We start from the raw sequence: 27,730 nt of genomic DNA on the forward strand, positions 1-27,730 counted from the left end.
GGAGTCTTGCTCTGTCGCCCAGGCTGGAGTGCAGTGGCGCAGTCTCGGCTCACTGCAAGCTCCGCCTCCCGGGTTCACGCCATTCTCCTGCCTCAGACTCTCCGAGTAGCTGGGACTACAGGCGCCCGCCACTACGCCCGGCTAATTTTTTTGTATTTTTAGTAGAGACGGGGTTTCACCGTGGTCTCGATCTCCTGACCTCGTGATCCGCCCGCCTCGGCCTCCCAAAGTGCTGGGATTACAAGCGTGAGCCACCGCGCCCGGCCTTCCTGTCTAGAATTTCTAACCAAGGTCCCCATGAATCCTCTGGGGTGGGAGTCTCTGGATCTCCAAAGAGGTTCTCACCAGATCCACAGATGGATCCCCCTCCAGATGCCATCAGATCCTACCAGACACATTGCTCATAGATATTTCACTCAGGAACTAGGGATCTGGAGCAAACCCCCACTACCCTTTCTAGTGGCTCCCATTGGATCTTCTGAAGACTGCTTTTGTTTGTTTGTTTGTTTGTTTTGAGATGGAGTCTGGCTCTGTCGCCTAGGCTGGAGTACAGTGGCACGATCTCAGCTCACTGCAAGCTCCCACCTCCCGGGTTCACGCCATTCTCCTGCCTCAGCCTCCCTAGTAGCTGGGACTACAGGTGCCTGCCACTATGCCCGGCTAATTTTTTTTATGTTTTTGTAGAGATGGGGTTTCACCATGTTAGCCAGGATGGTCGCGATCTCCTGACCTCGTGATCTGCCCGCCTCGGCCTCCCAAAGTGCTGGGATTATAGGCGTGAGCCACTGCGCCTGGCTAAGACTGTGGTTTTTGAACGATTCTGTTCAGCAGTAGAATCTTTTATCCAGGCAGAGAACCCAGCAGAAGGGAGCTGTGTGGGTGGAAGGTGGGAGGCCTTGTACCCCATCTGGTGAGCTCTTTCTTCCCTGCACCCACAACCCCCACACGCTGTCCCCAGAGGCCCCGATGTAAGTCTCAAGGGCTGCACTTCAATCAGACAGCAGAGATGTCCCAAAGGGGACCCTTGAACCCCAAGTGGAGGAAGAGAGGAACAGACCCTCATCCCTCAGCTGCTGCCAGTGCCTTCTCCTTCTGGAAAGTCCTGGCCCAGCCCATCCAAGCCCTGGGGAGATCGGAGCAAGACCCCCCTGGGGAAGAGGGCACAGCCTTCAGCCGGGGAAAGCCACCCCCACCTCACCGTGGAATGCTTCCAGAAATACAGCACGTCCTCCACATTTTCCAGCGAATGCAACAGGAAGTGGTCGCGCCATTCTTGCCAGTCAATGGTCATTGTGCCGTCTCGGTCCATGCTGGGGGGAAGAGTGGGGGTGGGGGAGGACAGGCTCAGTCCTGGGGGTGGGCTAGGCTGGGGTGAAGTTCTGCTAGGTTTTGCAGTTTGGGGGGTTCAAGTCCTCATATCAACCCTACTGGAGACGTAGCCGTATTACCATCATTTTCTTTTTTCTTTTTTTTTTTTTTTTTTTTTTTTTTTTTTTTTTTTTTTTTTTTTTTTGTGAGACGGAGTCTCGCTCTGTCACCCAGGCTGGAGTGCAGTGGCGCAATCTCGGCTCACTGCAACCTCCGCCTCCTGGGTTCAAGAGATTCTCCTGCCTCAGCCTCCCATGTAGCTGGGACTACAGGTGCACACCACCATGCCCAGCTAATTTTTGTATTTTTAGTAGAGACAGGGTTTCACCATATTGGCCAGGATGGTCTTGATCTCTTGACCTCGTGATCCACCTGCCTCGGCCTTCCAAAGTGCCAGGATTGCAGGCGTGAGCCACCATGCCTGGCTGTATTACCCTCATTTTCTAGAAGGGGAAACTAGGGCTGAGAGAGGCAACTGGTCCCAGATCTGTCTGGCTTCAATTTGAATTTTTCTTTCTTTCTTTCTTTTTTTTTCTATACGGAGTCTCACTCTGTCACCCTGGTTAGAGTGCCCTGGCATGATCTTGGCTTACTGCAACCTCCGCCTCTTGGGTTTAAGGGATTCCTGTGCCTCAGCCTCCCAAGTAGCTGGAATTACAGGCATGCGCCACCACGCCTGGCCAATGTTTGTATTTTTAGTAGAGATGGGGTTTTACCATGTTGGCCAGGCTGGTCTCCAACTCCTGACCTCAGGTGATCCACCTGCCTCAGCCTCCCAAAGTGCTGGGATTCCAGATGTGAGCCACCGTGCCTGGCCAGATCTGTCTGACTTCAAAGCCCCAACCTCTCAGCTGTATCCTCCTTGGGACTGGGTCTGGAGCCCAGAAGACAGAGATGGCCAAAGGGTCACTGTGTCCCGAGTTACTTTGGATTCCAGACCCCCAGTGACTTACCTGTGCAGAATTTTCTCAGCCTGCTCCAGCGAGATGGAAATGCCCAGAGCTCGGAAACTCTGTTGGATCTCAGAGACATCGATGTGACCTGGGGAGGGGGCCAGAGGTGGGGAAGGATGTGCGTGTGAGGACACCTGGGGAACCCCAGGACCAAGGATCAGCACAGCTTGGAATGGAGGTGGTCTAGCAAGATCAGGGGCTCCAGAAACCTAGGACGAGGTTTGCAGCAGGGCTGTGGGGGGACCCCTGACTCACTGGGGTCAGAGAGGTGGAACTGGGAAACACTGGGGGGGCTTCTCTGTTCTGTAAATGAATGAAGGAATCCAGGGGTATTGTAGGGGTCTCTATGCCATGGGGGATTGAGAGGCAATATCCACAACCCAGATGCTGCTATGAGGGGATCTCTGTCCCACAGGGGACCCAGGAACAGCATGGGGTATCTTTGCCCCCTAGAAAAATCTAAGGGTAATTATCGGGGTTCTGCCCCAGAAGGGAAAGGAGGTGGGATAGGCTGGCTGGGCCTCGAACCACCTAGCTAGGGGGTGAGGAGCGCTCCTGAAATAGCCTATGAGTCATCGGGGAGAAGCGGCCCTCCCCCTCTCCTCCTATCGCTGCCAGTTCTAACCCCATTGATGTCTCTAGGGCCCCCACAGACCTAGACCTGCAGGCAGGTCGCCCGACCTTACCATCCTGGTTCCGGTCAAGACTGTGAAACATGAGCAGCAGACGCTGCTCCCGCTCCTGCAGATAGCGGGAAAATTCCTCCAGGTCAAGCCCGCCATCTGGGTCAGCGTCACCCTCAGAGGAGATACCCTGGCAGAGGGAAAGGGGACAGAGGTGGCTCCAGGAACCTGCTCCTCATCTGGAGGGAACGCATGTCACCTTATGCCTTAGGAACCCAGAGCCCCCAGCGCCTTGAGGAAGGGGACAGAAGACATCACCCCACTTCTCCCTCAGTCAGCTAACTTCTCAGCCACATCCCTACAGCCACCACAGGTCTGTGCGCTGGGTGTGAGCGGTCTAGTTTTCCTGGTGAGCAGACTGAGGCTCTGCAAGGTCAAGTCACCAGTTCAAGGTCACAGAACCAGGAAATGGTAACCTTGAGTTCCCATCTCTAAAGCCTGTCCTTCCAGCTGTCTCTTGTTTTTATTATTATTATTTTTTAGGTATCTCATTCCTGTGGAACACAGCTGCCTCTTAAAAAACCCTGTCCACATGGGGGACCCAGGGGTTCCCTTTGGAGGAAGCCCTGGGCGATGTGGGGCAGGAGAGAACCAAGCGGAGTGGCAGAGGCCTTGGTTTTTCCCATTTGGGAAGTGGGAGGTTGGACTGCTGTCAGGGATGCTGTGGTTGTCTTAGGGCGATCTGGGGCTACAGTTGTGGGAAGGGCCTGCAAAGTGGAAGTGGGGGTGGCGGGGGGCAAGTCTTGTTATAGGTGCATTCCCAGCTGCGGGTGACCGCAGACAGGATTGGGTCCCTGGCTGGGGCAGCCTGGGACAGTGAGCCAGGCCCGTGAACGGCCCATGAAAGGGCAGGCCAGGGAATGTAAACACAGGGATGGGGGCAGCTGCAGGCCAGGGCAGTAGGTGCCCAGAGGATGGAGGGTGTGTCTCCTGGAGGTGGGAGCTGGGCACGTCATGGGCTGTGCAGTCCGGATGAGGGTGTGTCCCGGGCAGTGGGCAGGAAAGCGCCCCCATCTCCTCCCAGGCAGACGCCCCCTGCCCCCCGGCAGGGGTATAGGGTGTTGGCTGCGGAACTGCAGGCTTGGGGCCTCGGCGATCCCGTTAGGCCAAACACGAGTGGGTAGGGGGAAGGAGACAGAGACACAGGTCCTGGAGTCCAGCCACAGGTAGTCCCTGGTGGCTCCGGCCGCCCAATTCAGGGGCTTGGGTAACCGGGAGCGGGCGGGGCCGGGAGGGGAGGAGGTCCCCGAGGTTGGGGGTACCTGTTGGGCGCTGGGGTCTGGGTTGCCCCCGCCCAGCCTGGCCAGCCCCTGGCGCAACTCGTGCACGTCCACGCGGCCATCCTTGTTACTGTCCAGCTCCTCGAACAGGCGACCCCAGCGCTGCCGCCGCTCCGCGTCGCCCGGGCTCCCCCGCATGGCGCCCGCCCGGGGGGGAGGGGAGGCCCGGCAGCGGCGGCCTCGGTGGGGGCTTCGCAGCTCCCCCTCCCCCCCCGGGACCCCGCAGGGTCAGCTCCCGCGGCCGCCGGCTCCGCAGCCTCAGCGCAGCCCGCTCGGCTCTGGCACTTGCGGGAGGTGGTGACTGCTAGCCGTCGCCGCCCGCGCCAGAACTTGCGTCTCCTCCCCCTACCCGCATTGAGGGGAGGGGACCGAGGGCGGAGCTGGGGGCATGGGGAGGGAAATGTCTGGGATGGTCTGGTATTGCACAGCCGAGGAACACCGGAGTTCCTTCTGGGAAGACGGGCTAAGGAGCTCAGTGGTCTCAGGTCTGGTTTCAGAGTTCCGCCTCTGCGTGCCTCAGTTTACCCTTTCCCCCTTTGCCCAAGGGGGCAAGGTAGAGCGCTTTCCGGGATTGGGTTTCATAATCCCCTTCCACTTGACCTCCCCGCCACACCCACTAATCTTCAGGAACTCAAGTTCTCGCTTTTCCCAGACGCACGCAAGAACCCTGCACCATCTCGCTCGCTCTCTGCCCGCCCGCGCCTGACACCTTCCCCGCTCGGCCGCAGAAACAGAAGATCCAGGCGCGATGCTCTCCCACCGTGCCTTTCTCCCGCCCGCGCGCCTCCTTTCTCGGTCCCACTCTGCCTAGGAAACAGAAAATCAACGCGCGGCGCGGCTGCAAAGTCGGTTACCTATTGGTCAGCGCCTCCTGGGCTGAGCCCGCCCGCCCCGCCTCTTCTCCCACCTAGGCGGGGCCTCCCCGCCGACCCCCGGCTGCCTCCTGCCCTCAGTCCCACCGCCTGCCAGGAGATCTTAAAGGGGCCGCAGCCGCAATCAGACGCTGAGCGGCGTGGGGAGGGGGTGGCTCAGTGACCTGGGCGCGGGGTTGAGGATCCCAGTGGTCGAGCGCTGGAGGCGGGGCCCCAGCCTGTCGCACTCGCTGCACCTGCGGAATGTCCCTACTACTAGTTTCAGGAGCAGTTTCTCGATCCACCATTAGGGGGAAGGGAGCCCAGACCACTTGACAGAGAATAATCATAACAAAAGCTCACTTTGATTCAGTGCTTTGCACATGCCAGGGCTTTTACTCACCTCTCGCGTCGTCCTTGCCAAAACCCTATAAGGTAGGTGGTACTGGCGTTCGCACTTTGCAGATAAGGAAGCGGAGGTTAAGTCATTCTCCCCAGTCCTGATGACCACTAAGGGGCAAAATAGGGGTTTAAAGAGATCTGGGATCTTTAACCATCACTCTATACCCTAGAAGGAATTAATTATCTTTTTTTTTGAAACGGAGTTTCGCTGTTGTTGCTCAGGCTGGAGTGCAATGGCGCGATCTCGGCTCACTGCAACCTCCGCCTCCCGGGTTCAAACGATTCTCCTACCTCAGCCTCCCGAGCAGCTGGGATTACAGGCATGTGCCACCACACCTGGCTAATTTTGTATTTTTAGTGGAGACAGGGTTTCACCATGTTGCCCAGGCTGGTCTCGAACTGCTGACCTCGTGATCCACCTGCCTCGGGCTCCCAAAATGCTGGGATTATAGGCGTGAGCCACCGCACCCAGCCGTGAGTTTTGTATGTTTATTAGAGACGGGGGTTTCACCTGGGGGCCAGGCTGGTCTTGAACTCCTGATCGCAGATGATCCTCCCACTTCAGCCTCCCAAAGTGCTGGGATTACAGGCGTGAGTCACCGCGCCCGGCCTGGCTTAATTATTCTTTAATCATCACTCGTTACCCAAGGGTCCTCAGGAGGGGGTCTTGTTATTATCATCATCTATTATCCAAAGATACAGCATTGGCCGGGCTCGGTGGCTTAGGCCTCTAATTCTAGCACTTTGAGAGGCTGAGATGGGAGGATCGCTTGGGGTCAGGAGTTTGAGACCGGCCTGGGCAATATAACAAGACCCCCATCTCTACAAATAATAATAATAATAATAATAAATTAATTTAAAAAAAGAGAGAGAGAGAGAAAGAAAACAAAGATACAGCTGTGAGGGCACATTTGGTTCACTCCCAGCCTCTGCCTAGACAGGTGTGCTGGAACAGGTGTGCCCCAGACAAATGAGTCTCTTCTAAGAGGCTCCCTAGCAGAGGTTTTCATTCACAGTTGTTCCTTGCAGGTACCATACAGCATGGAGTGATACAGAGGTTTTTTTCCATGTAAGTGCCCCCAAATAGGTGTTTTCTCACAGATACATCCTTGACAGGTGGGCCTCAGTATATGGGAGCCCCTGCCCTGATAGTTTTACCCACAGATGTGGGTCAATGTGAGTGTGCCCTGTGCAGATGTTCCAAGTTCTTCCCCTCACTTGAGCTCAATTCCATACAGGTGTTCCTCCTACAAGGTGCTTTCTCTTACCTCACAGGTATGTTTCTGAACAGGTTTCCCTCCACCCATGAATGCATTCTACAGTCTCCCGCCCCATAGGTGTGTTTCAGTTAAGTATACACCCATCTGGGTATGTTTCCATATAACCGTGTCCCATACAGGTCTATGTAAATGCAGGTGTGTCTCATACAGGTATTTACAAGACACTGACACCCAGGAATTCCCCCAATACAAGTGCTGTACATTTTGTAGGTGAGCCATGCAGATGTGTTCCTAAAACAGGTCTATTCCACATCAGAGTGCCTTAGTTAGCTGTTTGTGATGATAATACAGGCATGTTCTATAGAGATATTGTCCACCCTGGTGGTATGTATCCATTTGGTTATATTTCTTTTCTTTTCTTTTTGACAGAGTCTTGCTCTGTCACCCAGGCTAGAGTGCAGTGGCATGATCTCGGCTCACGGCAACCTCTGCCTCCAGGGTTCAAGCAATTCTCCTGCCTCAGCCCCCTGAGTAGCTGAGATTACAGGCGCCTGCCACCACACCCGGCTAATTTTTGTATTTTTAGTAGGGACAAGGTTTCACCATGTTGGCCAGGCTGGTCTGGTCTCGAACTCCTGATGTCAGGTGGTCCTCCTGCCTAGGCCTCCCAAAGCACTGGGATTACAGGCGTGAGCCGCTGCACCCGGCCATCTGTTTTCTGTATGTTCTTATATGTGAACACCCGTGCAGTTGTCTTCTGTACAGGTTTGGTTCCACACAGGTGTTCACCATACAGGTGTTTTTTTCTTTTTAAAATTTTTTTTAGAGATTTAAAATTTTTTTTAGAGACAGGGTCTCACTTTGTCACCCAGGCTGGAGTACAGTGGTACAATCATAGCTGACTCACTGTAACCTCCACTCCTGGGCTCAATCGATCCTCCCACCTCAGCCTCCCAGGTGCGTGCCATCACATCCGGCTAATTTTCTTATTTTTTTGTAAATATGAGGCCTCCCTCTGTGGACCATGCTGATCTCCAACTCCTGGCCTCAAGTGATTCTCTTACTTCAGCCTTTCTTTTTTTTTTTTTTTTGAGACGGAGTCTTGCTCTGTCACCCGGGCTGGAGTGCAGTGGCGCGATCTCGGCTCACTGCAAGCTCCGCCTCCCGGGTTCACGCCATTCTCCTGCCTCAGCCTCTCCAAGTAGCTGGGACTACAGGCGCCCGCCACCACGCCCGGCTAATTTTTGTATTTTTAGTAGAGACGGGGTTTCACCGTGGTCTCGATCTCCTGACCTCGTGATCCGCCTGCCTCGGCCTCCCAAAGTGCTGGGATTACAAGCGTGAGCCACCGCGCCCGGCCACTTCAGCCTTTCAAAGCGCTGGGATTACAGGATCACGCCACTGCCCCCGGCTTATTTTCTTCTTACTATTTATTTATTTATTTATTTTGTAGAGAATGAGGCCTCGCTGTGTTGCCCAGGCTGGTCTCAGACTCCTGGCCTCAAGCAATCCTCTTGCCTCGGCCTCTCTCAAAGTGTTGGGATTACAGGCGTGAGCCATTGCGCCTGGGCAGGTGCTTTTTCTCATTAAGCGCTCCCCATCCAAGTCTGCCCTAGGCAGGAATGCCTCGTGCACGGGTACATACATACCCCGTGCGTCTCCACACCTGTGCGCTCCTACAGATGTGCTCGCAATGCAGGTGTGAGGTCCCCCTCACACCTGCGCGCTTCCGCGGTCTCCCTCCTCGCATCCCCATTAAGGGACTGGGGTCCCGTTACAGGTGCGCCCGCAGCGCGGCCCCGCCCCCTTCTTGACTCCGCCCTCTCAGCGAGGCTCAGGTGCACAAGCCGGAAGTGCGCTCTCCTCCCAGGTGAGTGACTAAACTTTCCGGGTCACGTGAGCGGGCGGAGCCGGTGGGATCGGACCCAAAGAACGACCGACGGACCGAGGGTTCGAGGGAGGGACACGGACCAGGAACCTGAGCTAGGTCAAAGACGCCCGGGCCAGGTAGGAAGGCAGGACGCACCGCTAGGCCTGCCCCCTCACCCTTCCACCCTACGCGTCCCGTCCCGTCCCCTTCCTTTCCCTAGCCCAGGAACGCGCTCCCGGGAGTTAATCTTTAATCGCTGACCTCTGGCGGCTGGGGCGGGGCGGGACTCATGGGTGCCCTGGCGCCAGTTGTCTCTCCTGTGGGCCTGCGCCCCGGTCCCGACCCCGATCCCAACGCCCGGGCCTCTCCTTCTCCTGTCCCCAGATGCCCCGTTGCAGGTGCCCCTGGCCGGAGATGCGGTAGGAGGGGCGCGCGTGAGAAGCCCCTTCCTCGGCGCTGCCAACCCGCCACCCAGCCCATGGCGAACCCCGGGCTGGGGCTGCTTCTGGCGCTGGGCCTGCCGTTCCTGCTGGCCCGCTGGGGCCGAGCTTGGGGGCAAAGTAGGTACCAGCTGAGAGCGCTGGGGGGAGGGGTCCGGATTCCTAGATCTCTGCTGGGGACGTGGCTTAGAAGCGCTGGGTATCTGGGGCGCAGAGACGGTCAAGAATTGGGGAACGGGAAAGAAATACCTTGGGGAGGGGTCTACAGGGTTAGGGCTCGGTGGGATTAAGATTTCTAGTTTCTTCCTTGGACACTGGGAATTGGTCTAGGAGACCTGAGTTCCCCAGCGAGGTGGAATTGTGTGTTGGAGTGGGGGCTCCTAAGTAGGACTTGGGGGGAGGTAAGGGCTGCGTAGCTGAGTCTTGGTATCGTGCAGGTGTTTTTGGGTGAACTGGGAGCTGGGAGGAGGCCTGCCGAGTCGGGTGGACCCGGTTGGCTGAAGGTGTAGACCCCAGCCATTCAGTCTTAGATTTGTTTTGGGAGCCTGTGGGGAGGTGTGAGTCAGACACTCCAGGGAAAAGCTAGGCCCATCCAGATCCTTAAGGGCCCAGGGCCGAGTGGTGAGTGGGGGAGGGTTGGACTTCCAGACACTCTACTGGGCTCTGCTGGGCTGGGTTGGGTGGGGGGGTGTCCGGAGGAGCAAACACCCGAGGGACAGGTCCTACCTGCAAAGCACCCACAGTCTCTGTGCGAATGAAAGGCAGAGTTTGAATTGGGACCTGCTTGGGGGGAGGTGAAGGGGAATGCCCAAAGCAGGTGCAGATGGGCGGGGATGAGAGGGAAAGATGGAGACTCATTTATTCTCTGCCTTCACCCTCCACAGTATTGACCACTTCTGCAAATGAGAATAGCACTATTTTGCCTTCATCCACCAGCTCCAGCTCCGATGGCAACCTGGTGAGTTGGAGGTATATGTGGGAAGATGGCAGCAAGGATGTTATCCAGGGGTCACACATATAGCATGTAGAGAGGACTAGTCACCCCCTTCCCCCAGAGGTGGCAGGTCAGGGTGGCTTTGGAGAGCTCTAAGTAGGAGAGACCTGAAGTCTTAGACCAAGAAGACTAGGAGACCCTGGAGGGAGTGGGCAGGAATACTGTAGCTGTCAAATGTGGGGGCTCTCAGGTGGTGGGGGAGCATTCCATATGCCTCTCAGGTGGGTGGGGGAGCAAGGAGCTCAAACTTGGTAGATGTGATGAAAGCAGGAGTCCCGGCCGGGCGCAGTGGCTCACGCCTGTAATCCTAACACCTTGGGAGGCTGAGGCAGGCAAATCATGAGGTCAGAAGTTTGAAACCAGCATGGCCAACATGGTGAAACCCCGTCTCTACTAAAAATACAAAAAATTAGCCAGGTGGGGTGGCACACACCTGTAATCCTAGCTACTTGGGAGGCTGAGGCAGCGAAAATCGCTTGAGCCCAGGAAGCGGAGGTTGCAGTGAGCCGAGATTGTGACACTGCACTCCAGCCTGGGCAACAGAGCAAGACTCTGTCTCAAAAAAAAAAAAAGCCAGAGTCCCAGACATGGCAGGTGCTTGCGAGGGGTGTCCTGGACATGGCAGGTGGTGGGGAGCCTTGGTGCCCCAGACAAGGTGGGTAGGGATCCAGGTAGCCCCAGTGTGGGGATCAGATCACCAAAAGTGGCAGGTGTGTGTGTGCGTGTGTGTGTTGTGGGGTAGGGAGTGATGAGGGGGATGCCATTCAGGTGGAGGTGGACAGGCTACCCAGGCTCAGGTGATTCACACCTGTCCCCTCTCTGCAGTCTCAGCAGGCCGTCACTGCTATCATCGTGGTCTTCTCCATCTTGGCCGCCTTGCTCCTGGCTGTGGGGCTGGCACTGTTGGTGCGGAAGCTTCGGGAGAAGCGGCAGACGGAGGGCACCTACCGGCCCAGTAGTGAGGAGCAGGTGGGTGCCCGTGTGCCACCGACCCCCAACCTCAAGTTGCCGCCGGAAGAGCGGCTCATCTGAACGCTGGGGCCTGCTGCAGCCACCAACACTGCCCAGGACTGCGGGTTGCTGGCTTGTACACCGCAGCTGCCACCGAGACACCAGCCTCTGATGGCTCAGGAGGACTTGTGGGGAGAGGCTGGGGGCACCCACTTGGTGGGCTCTGTGCAGCATGTTGCCTCTGCTTGGCTGTGCCTGCAGCTCAGGGTGCTGGGGCTCGGGACCCCCCCCCCCCCCCCGCTTGCAGAACCAACTTTTCTCTGTGTGTCCCGCAGGCCCCACAACCCCCTCTCCTTTCTTTCAGTTCTCCCATGCAGCCGAGGCCCGGGCCCCTCAGGACTCCAAGGAGACGGTGCGGGGCTGCCTGCCCATCTAGGTCCCCTCTCTTGCATCTGTCTCCCTTCATTGCTGTGTGACCTTGGGGAAAGGCAGTGCCCTCTCTGGGCAGTCAGAGCCACCCAGTGCTTAAGAATAGCAGGGAAAAAGGTACTTCAAAGACTCTGCCCCTGAGGTCAAGAGAGGATGGGGCTATTCACTTTTATATATTTATATAAAATTAGTAGTGAGATGTAATAAAAGCTTTATTGGTGTGTTTGAGCTGGTGGGAGCATTAGCTGAGATGGAAGTGACAACTGCCGAGAGGAATTGTAAGGTTGCCAGGATTCTAGAGGACCAGGAGGCTTCCTGGAATTCCCTGCTAGAAGCCAGTTAGAGAGGCTGCTCTTGGAGGGACAGAGGTGGGTGGGATGGATTTCCGAGCAGAGCGAGGGCACCAGAGAAATTCACCAGGAAAAAACAGCTTTTTTGGGCTCTTGTGGCTTTATTGAGGGACTGGGGTCTCTCCTGGACCCCTGATTCTTAGCCCTCAAAGCACTTCTTAAGATCAGCGACTCTGGGCCGGCTGCTGGGCTGGGGCTTTTGCCAGTTGCTGGTGGGTGTAGCAGGGGAATTCGGGGCTCCTGGTTCCTCGAGTGGCTGGAGGTGAGTGTGCTCTGCTGGCAGGGCCTTGGGAGGCTGGGCTCTGGGGTCCTCCAGAGAACTGGGGTCTGAGGAAGGATCAAGGGGCTGGGATGTCCAGGCTACATCAAAGTTGGGCTTTGTGGGGGCCAGAATTTGGGGACTTTCTGGAGGGCTGGGCTCAGTGGGTGAAGTGGAGAGCCAGGAAGTGGGGTTTTCCTGGGCTGTAGAATCTTCAGCTGCCTTGTGGGAAGGGGCGAGATGAAGAATTAGGGGCTCTGTGAGAGGAGAGGGTTCGGGGTCCCCCCAGCTGCTTGGGTCTGCAGAGGCTGTTGAGGACAGGGATGGAGAGGTGACTTCTTGGTCGGACTCTGAGGGTATCAGCTGGGACCTGGGGTCCTTTGAAGAGCTGGTGGCATCCAAAGACGAGGCGTTTTGCAGGGATGGCAGGGACAGGGGCTGGGGCTCCGGCTCTGGTAGTTTCTTATCGTCTGGTTGCCATCTTGGTATGTTGGGCTAGGTGAGATGGATAGGGAAGTTGTGGCTTTTAGATGGCAGAGGGGCTGGCAAGTTGGATGGACCATTAGAGGAAGACTTGGAGTAGGGCTGGGGGAGTGGGCGAGGCTCTCACCAGGCTGAAGCAGCTGTCCAGGTCTCCTCTGTGACAGCAGTCTAAACTCTGGCTCGGTCTCAGGCCGCCTGCGCTCTTGGCTCCCACGCGAAGACTGTCCAGAATCTCGCTCAACAAATCCAGTTCTTCTCCAGACCCCAAGAAGCTGCTGTCCAGAGCTTCTTCTGCCCACGGGCACCCCTCATCCTCAGGGCTCAGCGGGGGTGTCCTGGGTGAGGATGGGCAGGCTCAGATATTTGCCCAAGAACCCCAGCCCTGGTCAGGCTGCTCTGGAGTTTGGGGACCCTCCCCCCCATCAGTCCTGGCCTCCCACTTTCAACACTGCTGTTCCCCTTTTGCCTTACCCCGCCCCTGGGGGCTCGGAAGGTCCCTCTTCCAGCCGGTGTCTCCTGCTGGGGCGAAGGGGCCGGTTCTGCAAAGGATGGGGGTGATAGGACCTCAGGAGGCTGCAGAATCGGGGGACTGAGGCTTGCTGGAGAAGGGTGAGTGTGAAGTGGGTGCTACATATCAGGGGAGTTGAAGAAGGAGGTGAGATGTCTGGATGGGGACTGGGATGGGTGGAGGATTCAGTGATAATTCCAGGTGTGTGCATGGCGGGAGGGGCGCTCTCACCTGTCCAAAGTGCTGAGTGATTGGGAGGCGTTGCTGCAGGCGGTCTGAGCGGCTGGTGAGGGCTGGGGCCCTCAGAGAGCCCCCCCTCTGCAGGACAGGGTCCCCATCCTAGGAAAAGAATGCATGAACTGGGAATCTCTGCCACAGAGTCTCCCACCACCCCCTATCATTGGTCTTTAGTTATTTTTTTTTATTTTTTATTTTTTATTTATTTTTTAATGAAGCTTCACTCATGTTGCCCAGGCTGGAGTGCAGTGGTGCCATCTTGGCTCACTGCAACCTCTGCCTCCCAGGTTCAAGCAATTCTTGTGCCTCAGCTTCCCAAGTAGCTGGGATTACAGGCGTGTGCCACCATGCCCAGCTAATTCTGTATTTTCAGTAGAGATGGGGTTTCACCATGTTGGTCAGGCTGGTCTAGAACTCCTGACCTCAAGTGATCCACCTGCCTCGGCTTCCCAAAGTGGTGGGATTACAGGCATGAGTTACCCGCTCCCAGCCAGTCTTCTTCTTCTTTCTTTCTTTTTTTTTTTTTTTTTTTGAGTCAGTCTCCCTCTATCACCCAGGCTGGAGTGCGGTGGCATGATCCCAGCTCAGTGCCCTCCACCTCCTGGGTTCCAGCAATACTCGTGCCTCAGCCTCCCGAGTAGCTAGGATTACAGGGGCCCACCACCACACCCGGCTGATTTTTGTATTTTTTTTAGTAGAGACGGGGTATCCCCATGTTGGCCAGGCTGGTCTCAAACTCCTGACCTCAAGTGATCCGCCCTCCTCGGCCTCCCAAAGTGCTGGGGTTACAGGCGTGAGCCACTGTGCCCAGCCACAGTCTTTTTTTTGAGACAGGGTCTCTCTCTGTCACCCAGGCTGGTGTGCAGTGGCGCTATCTCAGCTTAGCGCAACCTCCGCCTTCTGGACTCAAGCAATCCATATTCAGCTAATTTTTAAATATTTGTTTGTAGAGACAAGGTCCCACTATATTGCCCAAGCTGGTCTCAAACTCCTGGGCTCAAGCGATCCTCCTGCCTCGACCTCCCAAAGTGCTGGGATTACAGGGGTGAGCTACTGCACCCGGCCGGTTGATCTTACCTTATACATTAGAAGGCTCTGCACCCCCTTCAAGCCACTCTTGGCCTATAAAGGAGTGGAGAGAGAATTACCCAAGGGTGGTGGGATCCTGGGCATTTGAGAGCCCAGCCTTCTGTCCCCTAAGATAGCTTTATTTTGCCATCTGCATGTCTCAAATATGTTCACCACCCCCCATACACCACCTAAGAAGTCAATGCAAACTTTCACCCCTTTCACTAATATAAAATGAGTATTCCTGGAGGAAGTCATCCCCAAAGAAAACGGGGAGTGGCAAAGCAACAGGGCAAGGTGTTCCTGTTTCAAAGTGGTAAAGAACAAAATCGCACGGACAATTCTGAGCTGCAAAAATTGGCCCCAGGAAACTTCTGAACTTGGGAGAAAAAAGGCAGAACCTGGAATTGTAGCATCCTAGGACAAAGAATGTTTGTCAGCTAATCTTGGCTGTCAATTTTAAAGGGGTGGGGGGTGGGGGGTAGGATTCCAACAAAAATGAGTATAATAAAAAATAAAAGGGGGAAGAGTTGTTAATGGTTTAACTGCTGGTTCAGTTCTGATTAAATCATTTGTGTTGAAAGTGTCTGCCAGGGTCAAAATACTCCATCCTTGGGAGGTCAAAGTGTCCTCTGTCCCCTCCCCCTCTTCACCCCAGGAAGAGTGGCCTGTCCAGCTCAGCCTCACCGAGCGGTACATGTTCTTGACGGCTGGTTGGGTCTTGGCCTTGACTGAGTGCAGGAGAGCACCACCACCTTTCTGCGGGAGAGGAGACACCAAGGGGGAAAGGCTAGGGCCAGATCCCATCTCCCCATCCCAGGTTGTGTGACGCCAGTCAAACCCCTTTCCCTCTCTGAATCTCCATTTTTTCACCTCTATAAATGAACGTGATCGTAGTCATGACCCTACCTGGTGACTTGTGGAATTAAATTAATCCAATGAGACACACTTAAGTGTTTTGTTTTTGTTTTTTTTGAGATGGAGTCTCAAAGAAGAGTTGTTTTTTGTTGTTTTTGTTTGTTTTTTTGCTGAGATGGAGTCTCGCTTTGTCACCCAGGCTGGAGTGCAGTGGTGCCATCTCGGCTCACTGCAACCTCCACCTCCCTGGTTCAAGCGATTCTCCTGCCTCAGCTTCCCAAGTAGCTGGGACTACAGGCACCCGCCACCATGCCCGGCTAATTTTTGTATTTTTAGTAGAGACAGAGTTTCAGGATGGTCTCGATCTTCTGACCTTGTGATCCGCCCGCCTCGGCCTCAAACTCCTGACCTCAAGTAATTCACCTGCCTCAGCCTCCCAAAGTGCTGGGATTACAGGCACGAGCCACCGTGCCTAGGCAACAAAGTGGTTTTTGAGACAGGGTCTTGCTCTGTCGCCCAGGCAACAAAGTGGTTTTTGAGACAGGGTCTTGCTCTGTCACCCAGGCTGGAGTGCAGTGGTGCGATCTCGGCTCACTACAACCTCCACCTCCTGGGGCTCAAGCCATCCTTCCACCTCAGCCTCTCGAGTAGCTAGGACTACAGCTACACCTGGCGAATTTTTGTATTTTTTTTTTCAGTAGAGATGGGGTTTCGTCATGTTGCCCTGGCTGGTCTCAAACTTTTGGTCTCAGCAATCCTTCTGTCTCCACCTCCTAATGTGTTGGGATTACAGGCCTAAGCCAGCGCCTGCAGCCTATTGTTCTGGTGGTCTTACCTTTAGATTGTCGGCCCAGAGCTGATAGGATCGAAGGGCCCCTGGGGTAAAGAGAGAGTGTGGTGGTCACCGAAGGCTGGCTGAGGCTGGGGGTGCTGGTGGCGGGTGGGGGGGACCCAGGGGCTGGACTCAGGGCTCACCTGAGGAGGCCCCGCAGCCAGTGATCTCCTGCTCGAATTGATCTGAGAAGCCCTCCCCCTTGTTGAGCTTCTCCAGTCGGGCTTCGATGAACTGGGGTGGGGGACAGTAAATCAGAAGCAGCAGGAGACACATCTGAATGCCAGCACTTCGCAGCCTGCCTGCTGTCAAGATGTAGAAGCCATCTCTGGCCTCCAACCTGCCCACCCCCAAGCACCTGGGAAACTGGAGCCCACTTTATTTTTTATTTTTATTTTTTGAGATGGCGTCTCGCTCTGTTGCCCAGGCTGGAGTGCAGTGGCATGATCCGGGCTCACTGCAACCTCCGCCTCCCAGGTTTAAGTGATTCTCCTGCCTCAGCCTCCCAAGTAGCTGGGATTACAGGCATGCACCACCATGCCCAGCTAACTTTTATATTGTTTTTAGAGACAGGGTTTCCCCATGTTGGCCAGGCTGGTTTCGAACTCCTGACCTCAGGTCATCTGCCTTGGGCTCCCAAAATGCTGGGATTACAGGCGTGAGCCACTGTCCCCGGCCCGGAACCCACTTTAGGAGCCGGAGATCCTACCTTCTCCTCCCTCCCCGAGTCAGGACCTGTCCCCAGGGACCAAGCCCTGCCCCTTTCAGGGACCCAGAAATTGATTTCTGCCCCCTCTAGAACTACCCACCCGCTCTCAGTGAACCAAGAGTAGGTGGACCCCATCTTTAGGGATCTTGTGGTCCAAGCTACCTTCTCCCAGGGGCCTAGAAGTCCAGCCCTATGTGCTACCCCTCCCCCCATATCCCTAGGACTCAGGAAATCCTGGGATTTCACAGTCAGGACCCGTCCCCTCTGGAGTCCAGCTTGGACTGCCACCCCAGTCCCAGAAAGACACCTGCTTAGGGACCTGTGAATTTGGTCCCACCCTGATTTCCCTCAGGGACCTAGGAGTAGGTCTTGTCCCCCAGGAACCCAGGAGTTGGGGCTCCCAAGTTTTTGTTTTGTTTTGTTTTGTTTGAGACAGAGTCTCACTCTATCATCCAGGCTGGAGTGCAGTGACGTGATCTCAGCTCACTGCAACGTCTGCCTCCCAGGTTCAAACAATTCTCCTGCCTCAGCCTCCTGAGTAGCTGGGATTACAGGCACACGCCACCATGCCCAGCTAATTTTTGTATTTTTAGTAGAGATGGGGTTTCACCATATTGGTAGGGCTAGTCTCCAACTCCTGACCTCGTGATCCGCCTGCCTCGGCTTCCCAAAGTGCTGGGATTACAGGCATGAGCCACCGTGCCCGGCCGGGGGCTCCCATCTTTAGGAATCCAGGAGTTCAGTCCTTCCCCACTTGGGAACCCTGGAGTAGGGGATCCTGCTGGACTGTCTACAGCTATACCCTCAGGGACCCAGGAGTCTGCCCTCAACCCTGCCAGTTCAGACAAGCCCTCGGGGACTCAGCAGTCCACCTCCAGTCCCAGCCGAACCCTCAGGGCTCTGGCATACCTGTTTAAACAGCTGCAGGTGCACAGCCCGCCGGTGGAAGGCCTGCAGAGGTGCCCCAGGCCTCTGGGCCAAGAAGGCTTCTTCACTGAAGGTCACTGGCTGGCCCTGGAAGAAGCGTTGGAGTTCTGAGCTCCCTGGGGTGCTCCTGGCCCTCCCTCATTCTACCATATATTTATGTAGCAAACACTGATTAGGCACTTGCTGTGTGTCTGACCCTGTGTGGGGCCTCATGGATGGCAGGGAGGACTTAAGCTGTTTTTTGTTTGTTTGTTTGTTTGTTTTGTTTTTTGAGACGAAGTCTCGCTCTGTCGCCAGGCTGGAATGCAGTGACGTGATCTCAGCTCACTGCAACCTCTGCCTCCAGGGTTCAAGCGATTCTCCTGCCTCAGCCTCTTGAGTAGCTGGGACTACAGGCACGTGCCACCATGCCCAGCTAATTTTTGTATTTTTAGTAGAGACGGGGTTTCACCATGTTGGCCAGGTTGGTCTCGATCTCTTGACCTCATGATCCACCTGCCTTGGCCTCCCAAAGTGCTGGAATTACAGGTGTGAGCTACTGCGCCCAGCCCTGTTTTTTTTTTTTTCATTTCTTTTTTTGAGTCAGGGTCTCACTCTCTCACCCTGCTGGAGTGCAGTGGGGTGATCTTGGTTCACTGCAACCTCTGCCTCCTGAGCTCAAGCGATCCTCCCACCTTAGCCTCTCGAGTAGCTGGGACCACAGGTGCACTCCACTACGCCGGCTAATTTTTGTAGTTTTTGTAGAGACGTGGTCTCACTATGTTTCCCAGGCTGGTCCAAACTCCTGGGCTCAAGCAATCCACCCACCTTGGCCTCTCAAAGTGCAGGGATTACAAGTGTGAGTCACCGACCCGGCTGATTTAAGCGTTTATCTCGAGTAAGGTGGAAGCCCCGGAGGGGTGTGGGCGGCGTAGGGGGGAAATGATCTGACTCAGGTGTTCACAGGTGACCTCTGGCCACTGCAGGGAGGACAGACTCTGGGATATAAAGCAGAAGGCTGCTTGCAGGAGGCCGGGCACGGTGGATCACACCTGTAATTCCAGCACTCTGGGAGGAGGAGGTGGATGGGTCACCTGAGGTCTGGAGTTTGAGACCAGCCTGGCTAACATGGTGAAACCCCATCTGTACTAAAAATACAAAAAATTAGCCAGTGTGGTGGCGCATGCCTGTAATCCCAGCTATTCGGGAGACTGAGGCAGGAGAATTGCTTGAACCCGGGAGGTGGAGGTTGCAGTGAGCTGAGATTGTGCCACTGCACTCCAGCCTGGGCAAGAGAGTGAGACTCTGTCTCAAGAAAAAAAAAAAAAAAAAAAAAGAAGAAGCCTGCTTGCGGGCATTAATTTTAGGCAAACAATGAGAGGGTCCAGACCAGGGTGGAGACAGAGGAAGTGGGTGGTCTGTGTGCAGATTCAGGATGCAGAGATGACAAAAACGTCAGATGCTCAAGTGATACTGGAACCCCCCAACAATTTTACAGATTGGTTGTGAAAAACAGGGGAGGGGGCTTCAGAGATCAAGGCCCTGGCTTCAACATTCACACACTGTGAGACTTCTCCAAAGCCTTGGTTTCCTCATATGGAAAATGGGACTATCAAAGTATCCATCTCAAAATGTTATGAGCATTAAATGAGATAATAGCAGTAGTAGGAGCTAGCATTTATTGAGTGCTTGCTGTATGTCAGGTACGATTCAAAGTGCTGGGAAGATGCCGATTCACTGATTCTAATATCCTTCTGGGTGGCACTATCGGGGTCCCATTTTACAGAGGGGCAAACAGAGGCACAAAGTAAGCACTCCATTAATGCTACCTATCATAATTATTTTTTAATTAAAAAAAAATAGAGACGGTGGCCGGGCATGGTGGCTCACACCTGTAATCCCAGAACTTTGGGAGCCTGATGCGGGCAGATCACCTGAGGTCAGGAGTTCGAGACCAGCCTGGCCAACATGGAGAAACCCCGTTTTTACTAAAACTACAAAAATTAGCTGGGCATGGTGGTGCGCACCTGTAGTCCCAGCTACTCGGGAGTCTGAGGCAGGAGAATCGCTTGAACCCAGGAGGCCCTCCAGCCTGGGCAACAGAGTGAAACTCCGTCTCAAAAACAAACAAACAAACAACAACAACAACAACAACAAATGTGGGCGGGGGTCTCACTGTGTTGCCCAGGCTGGTCTTGAACTTCTGGGCTCAAGCAATTCTCCCATCTCGGCCTCCCAAACTGTTGGGATTACAGGCGTAAGCCACTGCGTCCGGCCATCTACTGTACCTATCATTATATTGCGATTCATTCACGAACCCACGAGACCTTTCCCGCAACGTCCCCGCTGCTCACCGGGCTGCAGACGAGTGCGTCGCGGTAGCCCCCGAAGAGCAGGGCCTGGGCTTTGAGGAAGAGACGGGACACCCCTTCCCCGGGGGCCAGGGCGACCTTCCTGAGCCGGAGCCTCAGCAGGGACACCTGAAGCACAGGGGAGTGGCCCTGAGTGGGCAGGTGTGGGGGCCTCGCCTCCCAGGGCAGGAAGGTGGGAGGGGCGACACTGACCACGTCTGGAGGCAGCGCCTGCACATCGTTAAAGGTCGTCTCCAAGGTATTGGCGTCCACGTTCAGCACCACGACGTCCTCCAGGGCTTTTTCTCGTACTCTCTGCGGAAAAGCGGGGCCGGCCGCTCAGAGCCCGAGAGTCCTTGGCAGAGGAGGGCATCTGGGGGTGTAGAGGGAGGGGGAACCCTCACGTCCCCGCCGTCTGAGTAGATCCGCGCTCACCTCGGCGAGACTGGCGTGCACTCCAATGAGGTAGGGCATGGGCGCGCTGCGGACCGAGGGGACGGGGTCATGCAGGCACCGCCCCCAGGGCCTGCCCCCAAGCCCTGCCCCTCCCAGCTGCCCTCGCTCACCAGCAGTAGTCCAGCAGGTGTGGGGGCAGCGTGGGGATCAGCACGTGCTCCCAGCGCATGGGGTACAGGAGCGCGCAGGACGCGTGGACGCACGAGGTCAGCTGGGGAGCGACGTCGGGGCGTGGAGTCAGGGCCTGGACCCTCTAGCGCGAGGGTCTCTTCCAGCTGCATTTCCCACGTCCCCAGTCTCCTGTTCCCCCTCCCCATCCACTGCTGGATAATGAGTGACAACTCGAATCCCTTTAGAAATCATGTGGAGACCAGGAATTTGGCCACTTACAGTGCTTTAAGCGGGTGAAGCCAGGACTCATACCGTCCTGATCCCTCTCTCTAAGGGGCGCAGTTAATAGGCAACCCCCCTGAGTCTTCCTCCATGCATGTAGAGCAAGGACTGAGCCTCCACTGACTCCACCCCGAAAGAGGTGGAGCTATAACGTAGCCCGCCCTTGTCCCGCCCCAGGGGTGGAGCCACGACGTAACCCCACCCAAAGAGGTGGAGCCGGAATGCAATCATTTGGCCCCGCCCCTAGGGGTGGAGCCAGTCTCCACCTCTGCCTTTGACCCTGGGTTTCAGGATCCCTGGGAGTATGGGTCTCTAGTTTTTTGGGCCCCTTGTTATCTGAGTCCCTGTGTTCCTAGGTCCCTGAGTATTCGGGTCCCTGGGTCCTCAGATCTCTGAGTCCCTGAGTCCCTGGGTCCCTGGATTCCCATGTGTATAAGTCCCTAGTTCTCAGTGTCCCTGAGGGTCCGGAGCGGGTGGAGCCAGACCTGTTGTGGCCCATAGTGGGTGGAGCCTGAGCACAGTACTCCCAAAAAGGAGGAGCTGCAGCGCAGCCCCCTCCCACGAGGGCGGGGCCAGAATTCAACTCTCCGAGACCTTCGAAGGGACGGAGCCAGGACTTCGCCCTCAGGTCTCACGCAGTGCAGTTAGAGCCAGGAATCAGCCCCGCTGTCCCGCCCCCCGGGGCGGAGCCAGGCCCTGCTCCCACCCCGGCCCAGCGGACCCCGCCTCACGGTGCTGAGTTTGCTGGCGGTGAGCAGGACTCTTCTCTCGGCCAGCAGCGCCGCGAACAGCCCCACGATGTTCTCGTCAGTCACGGCCACCACCAGCTCCGTTAGGTTCCTCTGAGGATCAGAGAGTCGCGCTGGGCGTGGATGGGCCCCTGGATCTTGCATCCCCGGTCCGGGTTTCGGGACCTGCTCTCACCCCCAGAGACCCCTCCCCACTCACGTTCTCGGGGATGGATGGCAGGCGGCCGGAGTCTGGGGCCACGAAGCAGGAAAGCTGGTGGGGGTATTGGCAGGGGATCAATCAGTCAGGAGGCTGGCCTCACCTGGACCCCCGACCTTCCAGGGTCCCCGAGCCCGGCTCACCGGCTTGCTATTTCCCCGGGTAGGGGGTGGGATACCCTGCCCGCTGGAGACCGTCACTCCGCTGCCCTGGGGAAGAGGCACGACTCTGTGGTCATCAGGGCTGGGAAGCAGCCTTCCCATCCACCTAAGGTCCAGCGCCCAGGGAATGGGAGCTACTCACCAGCTCAAGCCCCACTGAGGCCTGGGGCCCAGACAGGGACTGCTGAAACAGATTTTGAAGAAGTTCCTCTGCCTCGGTGACCTGGGTGGGACGTGGAGCGGCGGGGGTGGCTGAGCCAGGTGTGGGGATTGGGGATTCCAAGGGCTATGACTACACTTGAGTGGTCTGGGAGGAGCCAAGGGCTCAGGTCAGTCCTGGGAGTTTTTTTTTTTCTTTCTTTAAAAGAAATTAAGATAATAATAATGATAATAATAATAATAATAATAATAATAATAGAGAGAAGGTCTCCCTATGTTGCCCAGGCTGGTCTTGAACTCCTGGGCTCACAGGATCCTCCTGCTTTGGCCTCCCAAAGGGCTACAATTACAGGCGTGAGCCACCGCGCCTGGCTTTTTAAATTTTTTAATTTAAATTTTTCCTTGTAGTTCGGGCGCAATGGCTCACGCCTGTAATCTCAACCCTTTGGGAGGCCGAGGCGTGTGGATCACCTGAGGCCAGGAGTCCGTGACTAGCCTGGCCAACATAGTGAAACCACGTCTCTGTTAAAAGTACAAAAAAAAAAATATTAGCTGGGCTGGTGGGCCGCGCCTGTTCCAGCTACTTGGGAGACTGAGGCGGAAGAATCGCCTGAACCCGGAATGCGGAAGTTGCAGTGAGCCGGGATCGCACAGCCTGGGCGACAGAGGAAGACTTCATCTAAAAAAAAAAAATTTTTTTTTTCTTGAGACAGGGTCTTACTCTGTCCCCCAGGCTGGAGTGCAGTACTGTGATCATAGCTCACTATAGCTTCGAACTCCTGGGCTCAGTTGATCCTCCCACCTTACTCTCCTGAGTAGCTGGGACCACAGGTGTGTGCCACCATGCCTGGCTAATTTTTTTTTTTTTTTTTTTTGAGACGGAGTTTCGCTCTTGTTGCCCAACCTGGAGAGCAATGGCGCGATCTCGGCTCACTGCCACTTCCGCCTCCCGGGTTCAAGCAATTCTCCTGCCGCAGCCTCCGAGCAGCTGGGATTACAGGCATGTGCCACGACGCCCGGCTAACTTTTTTGTGTGTGTGTGTTTTTAGTAGAGATGGGGCTTCACCATGTTGGTCAGGCCGGTCTCGAACTCCTGACCTCAGGTGATACGCTCGCCTTGTCCTCCCAAAGTGCTGGGATTACAGGCGTGAGCCACTGCACTTGGCCAATTTTTTTTTATATTTTGTAGAGACGGGGATCTTACTATGTTGCCCAGCTGGTCTCAAACTCCTGGGCTCAAGGGATCCTCCCACCTCGGCCTCCCAAAATGCTGGGACTACAGGTGTGACACAGTGTGCCCTGCCAGGCCTGGGAGATCTGAGAGGGAGGGGTTGGGAGGTTGGTGGGGGTGGGGGCTGGGACTCCCACAGGAGTGAGAGAGGGGCTGGTCTCACTTGGTCCTGGGCTAGTAGGTCTCCCACTGTGTTCAGTAGCTTGTAAAACACCTCGAACCAAGGCAGGTGGCTGTGGAGAGAGGAGACAGGTTGCACGAAGTGTCCCTAGGCCTCGGCCTTTCCCATCCGCCCCCCATCCAACCCGCATATCCCGCACCTGAGGATGCAGAGGCAGCTCTGGGTACCCGCCCGCAGGCGGCAGAAACCAAATCTGCGGTTGCCGGCAAGGTCTGTGAGGGCGAAGGTGAAATGCTGCACGGCGGTGCTGGGGGGCTCCCTGGAGTGGGAAGGGCTGTTAGAGAGACCTGGACATCCCAGCTGTCTGAGGATGTCCCCCCTCCCCAACAAAGCTCCTGGGACCCTGAGTGTATGGGTCTCTAGTTGTCAGGATCCCTGAATGTCTGGGGCCCTGGGTCTCAGGATCCCTGGGTCTCAGAATCCCTGGGTCTCAGAATCCCTGGGTCCCTGAATCTCTGGGTCCCTGGATCTCTGGGTCCCTGAGTCCCTGGGTCCCTGAGTCCCTGGGTCCTTGAGTCTCTGTGTCCCTGTGTCCATGAGCCCCTGTATCTCTGGGCTTCTGGACCTCTGTGTCCCTGAGTCCCTGGGTCCCTGAGTCCCTGGGTCCCTGGATCTCTGGGTCCCTGAGTGTCTGAGTCCCTGGATGCTAATGTATATAGGTCCCTAGTTCTCAGGGCCCCTGAGTGTCTGAGTCTCTGAGTCTCAGGGTCCTCGAGTGTATGGGTTTCCAGATGTCTGAGTCTCTAGGTGTTGAGTCCTTGGGGCCCCTGAGAGATCCGAGTCCCTGAGTCCTTGGATCTCCCCGCCCTTCCGTACCTTTCCACGTCAAAAGGGAAGCAGAATTTAGGCACCATCTGCATAGCTTCCTGGAGGTGAAGAAAAGCGCAGACTGCTTGGCCACTGAGGTCGGGCACCACCTCCCTGGGCTCCAGGTCCAAGAAACCGAGTCCCCTCCCCCTGGGAGACTGGCTCTCGCCCTGGGGGAGCAAGGACCCAGCCTGGATACCTGGTCCCTGAAGTCTGGAGGGAACTGCCGCAGGATGGGGGGATCTGTAGAAAAGAGCAGGCCTCTAAGTTCAGCGACCCAGGCCCACCCTCCCCTCCCACTCCCTCACTCCCAGGCTCCCAACTCACCCTCCTGCAGAGAGGCAGGGCAGGCCGCTTCGAAGAACCAATCAAACACGGCAGGGGAGCCCCCTCTGTGGGATGCAGAAGGGGTCCAGAGACTTGCTTCTATGCATGTGTGGTTGTGTCTGCCACTTTGCGCACAAGTGTGGTTGTGTGCGTGTGTGCCACAAGGTGCGTCGGCATGTGCATGACTCTGGGGGTTTGTGGCTGTGAGTGTGTGGTTGTGTGAGGCTCTGTGTGCAGCAGTGTTAATTGTGCACACAAGTACAGGATGGAGTGAGAAAGTGTGACCGTGTGTGTGTGTGGCTGTGTATGATTGTGTGTGGCTGAGTGCATGGCTTGTGTGAGCAGGCAGTGTGTGTGTGATCCTGTCTGCTGTCTGCCTGAAAAGATGAGACTGTCCCCTACATCTGTGGCGTGGGACTGCACAGATATAAAGGGCAGCCTGTGCAGTCCCAAGCTAAGTGAATGACATCTCTCTCTCTCTCTCTCTCTGTCTATCTATCCATCCATCTATTTGTCTATCTATCCATCTATCTATCTATCTATTTTTTTGAGATGGAGTTTTACTCTTGTCACCCTGGCTGGAGTACAGTGGCACAATCTTGGCTCACAGTGACCTCCGCCCCACAGGTTCAAGCGACTCCCCTGCTTCAGCCTCCCTGTAGCTGGGATTACAGGTGCCCGCCACCACGTCCAGCTAATTTTCGTATTTTTAGTAGAGATAGGGTTTCACCATACTGGCCAGGCTGGTCTCAAACTCCTGACCTCAGGTGATCTGCCCGCCTTGGCCTCCCAAAGTGCTGGGATTACAGGCATGAGCCACTGCATCTAGCCATGACATGTATATTTTCTTGTATAGATGTGAGTGTGTGTGCCCGAGCAAGTGAATGACGTCTATATTTTCCTGTACAGTTGTGAGTGTCGCTGAGTAACTGCGTGGGATCCTTGTGGGCTGTCTGTGTGTCTCTGTGTGTGAGACCCCATAGAACCCTGGTGGCTGATCCCACATGTCTCATCAGAGAAAGGAGGGCAGGATACCTAGGTACTTACTGTAAGCCCTGCAATCTCTGCTTTCCTCCTCTGCCCCCATATCAAGCAGAAGATGCAGCCTTGAGCTCAAGGAGAGAGACAGGGAGATCTAGAGGGAGATCAGCTGCACACACACTGTCCTGCCCACTTGCACACAGTCCCCGCCATGAGGTACCCCAGCACTTCACCCTCACGCTGACACAAGTCACACACGATCACCCACTCATACCAACACCCAGCCTCCCCTCTGCCCTGATCACCCACCCTGTGGACCCCCTGAAACCATCACTCAGACATACCAAAGACAAAGCTTAGAGGGGTACATGCCTTCACAGAGCTATAGACATAATCACAGGAGCTGGATAGAGAGAGAGAGAGAGAGAGAGAGAGAGAGAGGAGGGGACGGAGAGTGGCCTGTCCCAGAGTGGAGGTCATAGCAGAGGCCCACGGAGTATCTGATTCCAGCCACCTGCCCTGGCAGGTCACTGCACCTCCCAGGCCTGCTCCAGCCCCAGCTCCCCTCTGCCCCGGCTCAGGCCTGGCCCGGGAATCTTGTACAAGAGAATGAGGGATGGGGCGGCTCTTACTCAGCTCTGGATTCCATGGTCCCTGCAGGGCCAGCCCAGCGGGGCCCTCTCCCCAGGGGTCCTGGGGGCCTGTGTATGCTGGGCCCCAAGCCGGCTCAGCTTCCTGTGTGGCTGAGAGAGGAAGTTTAACGGGTGACGTCCCCGGACAGAGGCCCTGCCCCCACCCCCTGTGAGAAACCCAGGCATCCTGCCTGCTAATTATGTTGGGGATGGGTGGGCAATAAGTGGTCAGCCTGGGAAGGCAGACCCCCAGCTCTGTTCCCACCAGGCTGGACTGAGTCTGGTTCCCCCCATCGTGCCTGGGCCCTCGTCTCTCCTTCCCCACTCTGCAGCAGCCAAGATTCACAGTCTGTCTATGAATAAAATTCCTCCCCATCTCGTAACTCTTCTCTCCCTTGGTCCATTTGGCCTGGACGGTCACTGTTGGACCACCAGAGGGAGCCACCTGTAAAGTGGACGGTGGGGGGGCCAGGGATGGGGACAAACAGCACAAAGTACAGGCACTGGGACGGACAGACAGACACAGACACACAGTTACACACTCAGGAAGTCACCAGCACAGACGAACCGAGTCCAGAACAGCCAGAGACGACAGACATGGAGAGATAGGGAGTCCTACAGCCGGATCATAGTCCCAGGCCGGGTACAGTGGCTCACGCCTATAATCCCAGCACTTTGAGAGGCCAAGGTGGGAGGATCGCTTGAGCCCAGGAGTTCGAGACCAGCCTGGGAAACATGGCAAAACCCCGTGTCTACCAAAAGCTACAAAAATTATAGCTGGTGGTGGTGGCATGCACCTGTAGTCCCAGCTTACTCAGGAGGCTGAGCCAGGAGGATCGCCTGAGCCTGGGGAGTTTGAAGCCACAGTGAACCAAGATTGCACTACTGTACTCCAGCCTGAGCAACAAAGTGAGATCCTGTCTCAAAAAAAAAAAAAAAAAAAAAAAAAGAACTTAGTCACAGATACACACCCATTGTGCACAGAAAGACAAGGTAGGCGGATCACTTGAGGTCAGGAGTTTGCAACCAGCCTGGCCAACATGGTGAAACCCCGTCTCTAATTAAAAAAAAATACAGGCTGGGTGCGGTGGCTCACCTCTGTAATCCCAGCACTTTGGGAGGCTGAGGCAGGTGGATCAGGAGGTCAGGAGTTTGAGACCAGCCTGGCCAAGATGGTGAAACCCCGTCTCTACTAAAAATACAAAAATTAGCCAGGCACGGTGGTGGGCGCCTGTAATCCCAGCTAATCAGGAGGCTGAGGCAGAATTACTTGAACCTGGGAGGCGGAGTTTGCAGTGAGCCAAGATCGCGTTGCTGCACTGTAGCCTGGGTGACAGAGCAGGACTCTGTCTCAAAAAAACAAAAACAAAAGCAAACAAACAAAAAATTAGCTGGGCATGGTGGCGTGTGCCTGTAATCCCAGCTGCTTGGGAGGCTGAAGCAGGAGAATCA

The 27,730-nt window shown here is 55.8% G+C and overlaps 3 protein-coding genes across 11 annotated transcripts in view; 1 reads left to right on the forward strand and 2 right to left on the reverse strand.

Annotated features, from left to right (window-relative positions):
* SLC25A23 (solute carrier family 25 member 23) overlaps positions 1-4,592 on the reverse strand; it is a 29,740-nt gene extending 25,148 nt beyond the window's left edge. For all 6 annotated transcript variants that reach the window (XR_009208935.1, XM_032169419.2, XM_032169420.2 and 3 more), the window contains exons 1-4: positions 4,267-4,592; positions 3,008-3,134; positions 2,322-2,409; positions 1,199-1,310 (exon numbers count right to left, since the gene is read on the reverse strand). Coding sequence is in view for 5 of the 6 variants with exons in the window: in XM_032169419.2 (XP_032025310.1) it covers positions 1,199-1,310; positions 2,322-2,409; positions 3,008-3,134; positions 4,267-4,422 (483 nt within the window). In the remaining variant the exon portion in view is untranslated. The remainder of the gene's footprint in view (positions 1-1,198; positions 1,311-2,321; positions 2,410-3,007; positions 3,135-4,266) is intronic.
* Positions 4,593-8,132: 3,540 nt separating this feature from the next.
* CRB3 (crumbs cell polarity complex component 3) lies at positions 8,133-11,576 on the forward strand. 3 transcript variants are annotated; one of them, XM_032169432.2, is made up of 5 exons: positions 8,133-8,764; positions 9,012-9,187; positions 9,952-10,025; positions 10,887-11,030; positions 11,377-11,576. In XM_032169432.2, the coding sequence occupies exons 2-5, from the start codon at positions 9,106-9,108 to the stop codon at positions 11,446-11,448; spliced, it is 372 nt and encodes a 123-aa protein (XP_032025323.1). In that variant the 5' UTR covers positions 8,133-8,764; positions 9,012-9,105; the 3' UTR covers positions 11,449-11,576. The 3 variants fall into 3 exon arrangements, with proteins under 3 accessions (XP_032025323.1, XP_032025324.1, XP_032025322.1); XM_032169433.2 differs by having other exon boundaries at positions 8,133-8,627; XM_032169431.2 differs by having other exon boundaries at positions 8,133-9,187.
* A 167-nt stretch (positions 11,577-11,743) lies between these two features.
* On the reverse strand, positions 11,744-26,387 carry DENND1C (DENN domain containing 1C). 2 transcript variants are annotated; one of them, XM_032169430.2, is made up of 23 exons: positions 26,279-26,387; positions 24,666-24,730; positions 24,538-24,581; positions 24,348-24,397; positions 23,671-23,790; positions 23,514-23,583; positions 22,103-22,183; positions 21,943-22,008; positions 21,800-21,853; positions 21,583-21,693; positions 20,569-20,669; positions 20,438-20,483; positions 20,216-20,317; positions 20,006-20,131; positions 17,655-17,759; positions 16,180-16,270; positions 16,040-16,080; positions 15,034-15,105; positions 14,356-14,400; positions 13,273-13,380; positions 13,005-13,072; positions 12,661-12,868; positions 11,744-12,545 (listed from the first exon to the last, which is right to left on the reverse strand). In XM_032169430.2, exons 1-23 carry the CDS (start codon positions 26,293-26,295, stop codon positions 11,931-11,933), a joined length of 2,406 nt encoding a protein of 801 aa, XP_032025321.1. In that variant the 5' UTR covers positions 26,296-26,387; the 3' UTR covers positions 11,744-11,930. The 2 variants fall into 2 exon arrangements, with proteins under 2 accessions (XP_032025321.1, XP_058281693.1); XM_058425710.1 differs by lacking the exon at positions 15,034-15,105 and having other exon boundaries at positions 26,279-26,378.
* Positions 26,388-27,730: the final 1,343 nt, after the last annotated feature.

The sequence above is a fragment of the Hylobates moloch genome, unplaced genomic scaffold (assembly GCF_009828535.3).
Source record: "Hylobates moloch isolate HMO894 unplaced genomic scaffold, HMol_V3 SCAFFOLD_12, whole genome shotgun sequence".
Taxonomy (NCBI): Eukaryota; Metazoa; Chordata; class Mammalia; order Primates; family Hylobatidae; genus Hylobates; species Hylobates moloch.

Coding starts and splice junctions, on each gene's coding strand:
- CRB3 (XM_032169431.2), top strand. CDS start 8,917: ATGGGTGCCCTGGCGCCAGTTGTCTCTCCTGTGGGCCTGCGCCCCGGT. Junction 10,026..10,886: donor CCAGCTCCGATGGCAACCTG/GTGAGTTGGAGG, acceptor CCCTCTCTGCAG/TCTCAGCAGGCCGTCACTGC. Junction 11,031..11,376: donor GGCCCAGTAGTGAGGAGCAG/GTGGGTGCCCGT, acceptor CCTTTCTTTCAG/TTCTCCCATGCAGCCGAGGC.
- DENND1C (XM_032169430.2), bottom strand. Junction 20,670..21,582: donor CCGCCAGCAAACTCAGCACC/GTGAGGCGGGGT, acceptor GTCGCTCCCCAG/CTGACCTCGTGCGTCCACGC. Junction 20,132..20,215: donor AGGCGCTGCCTCCAGACGTG/GTCAGTGTCGCC, acceptor CCTGTGCTTCAG/GTGTCCCTGCTGAGGCTCCG.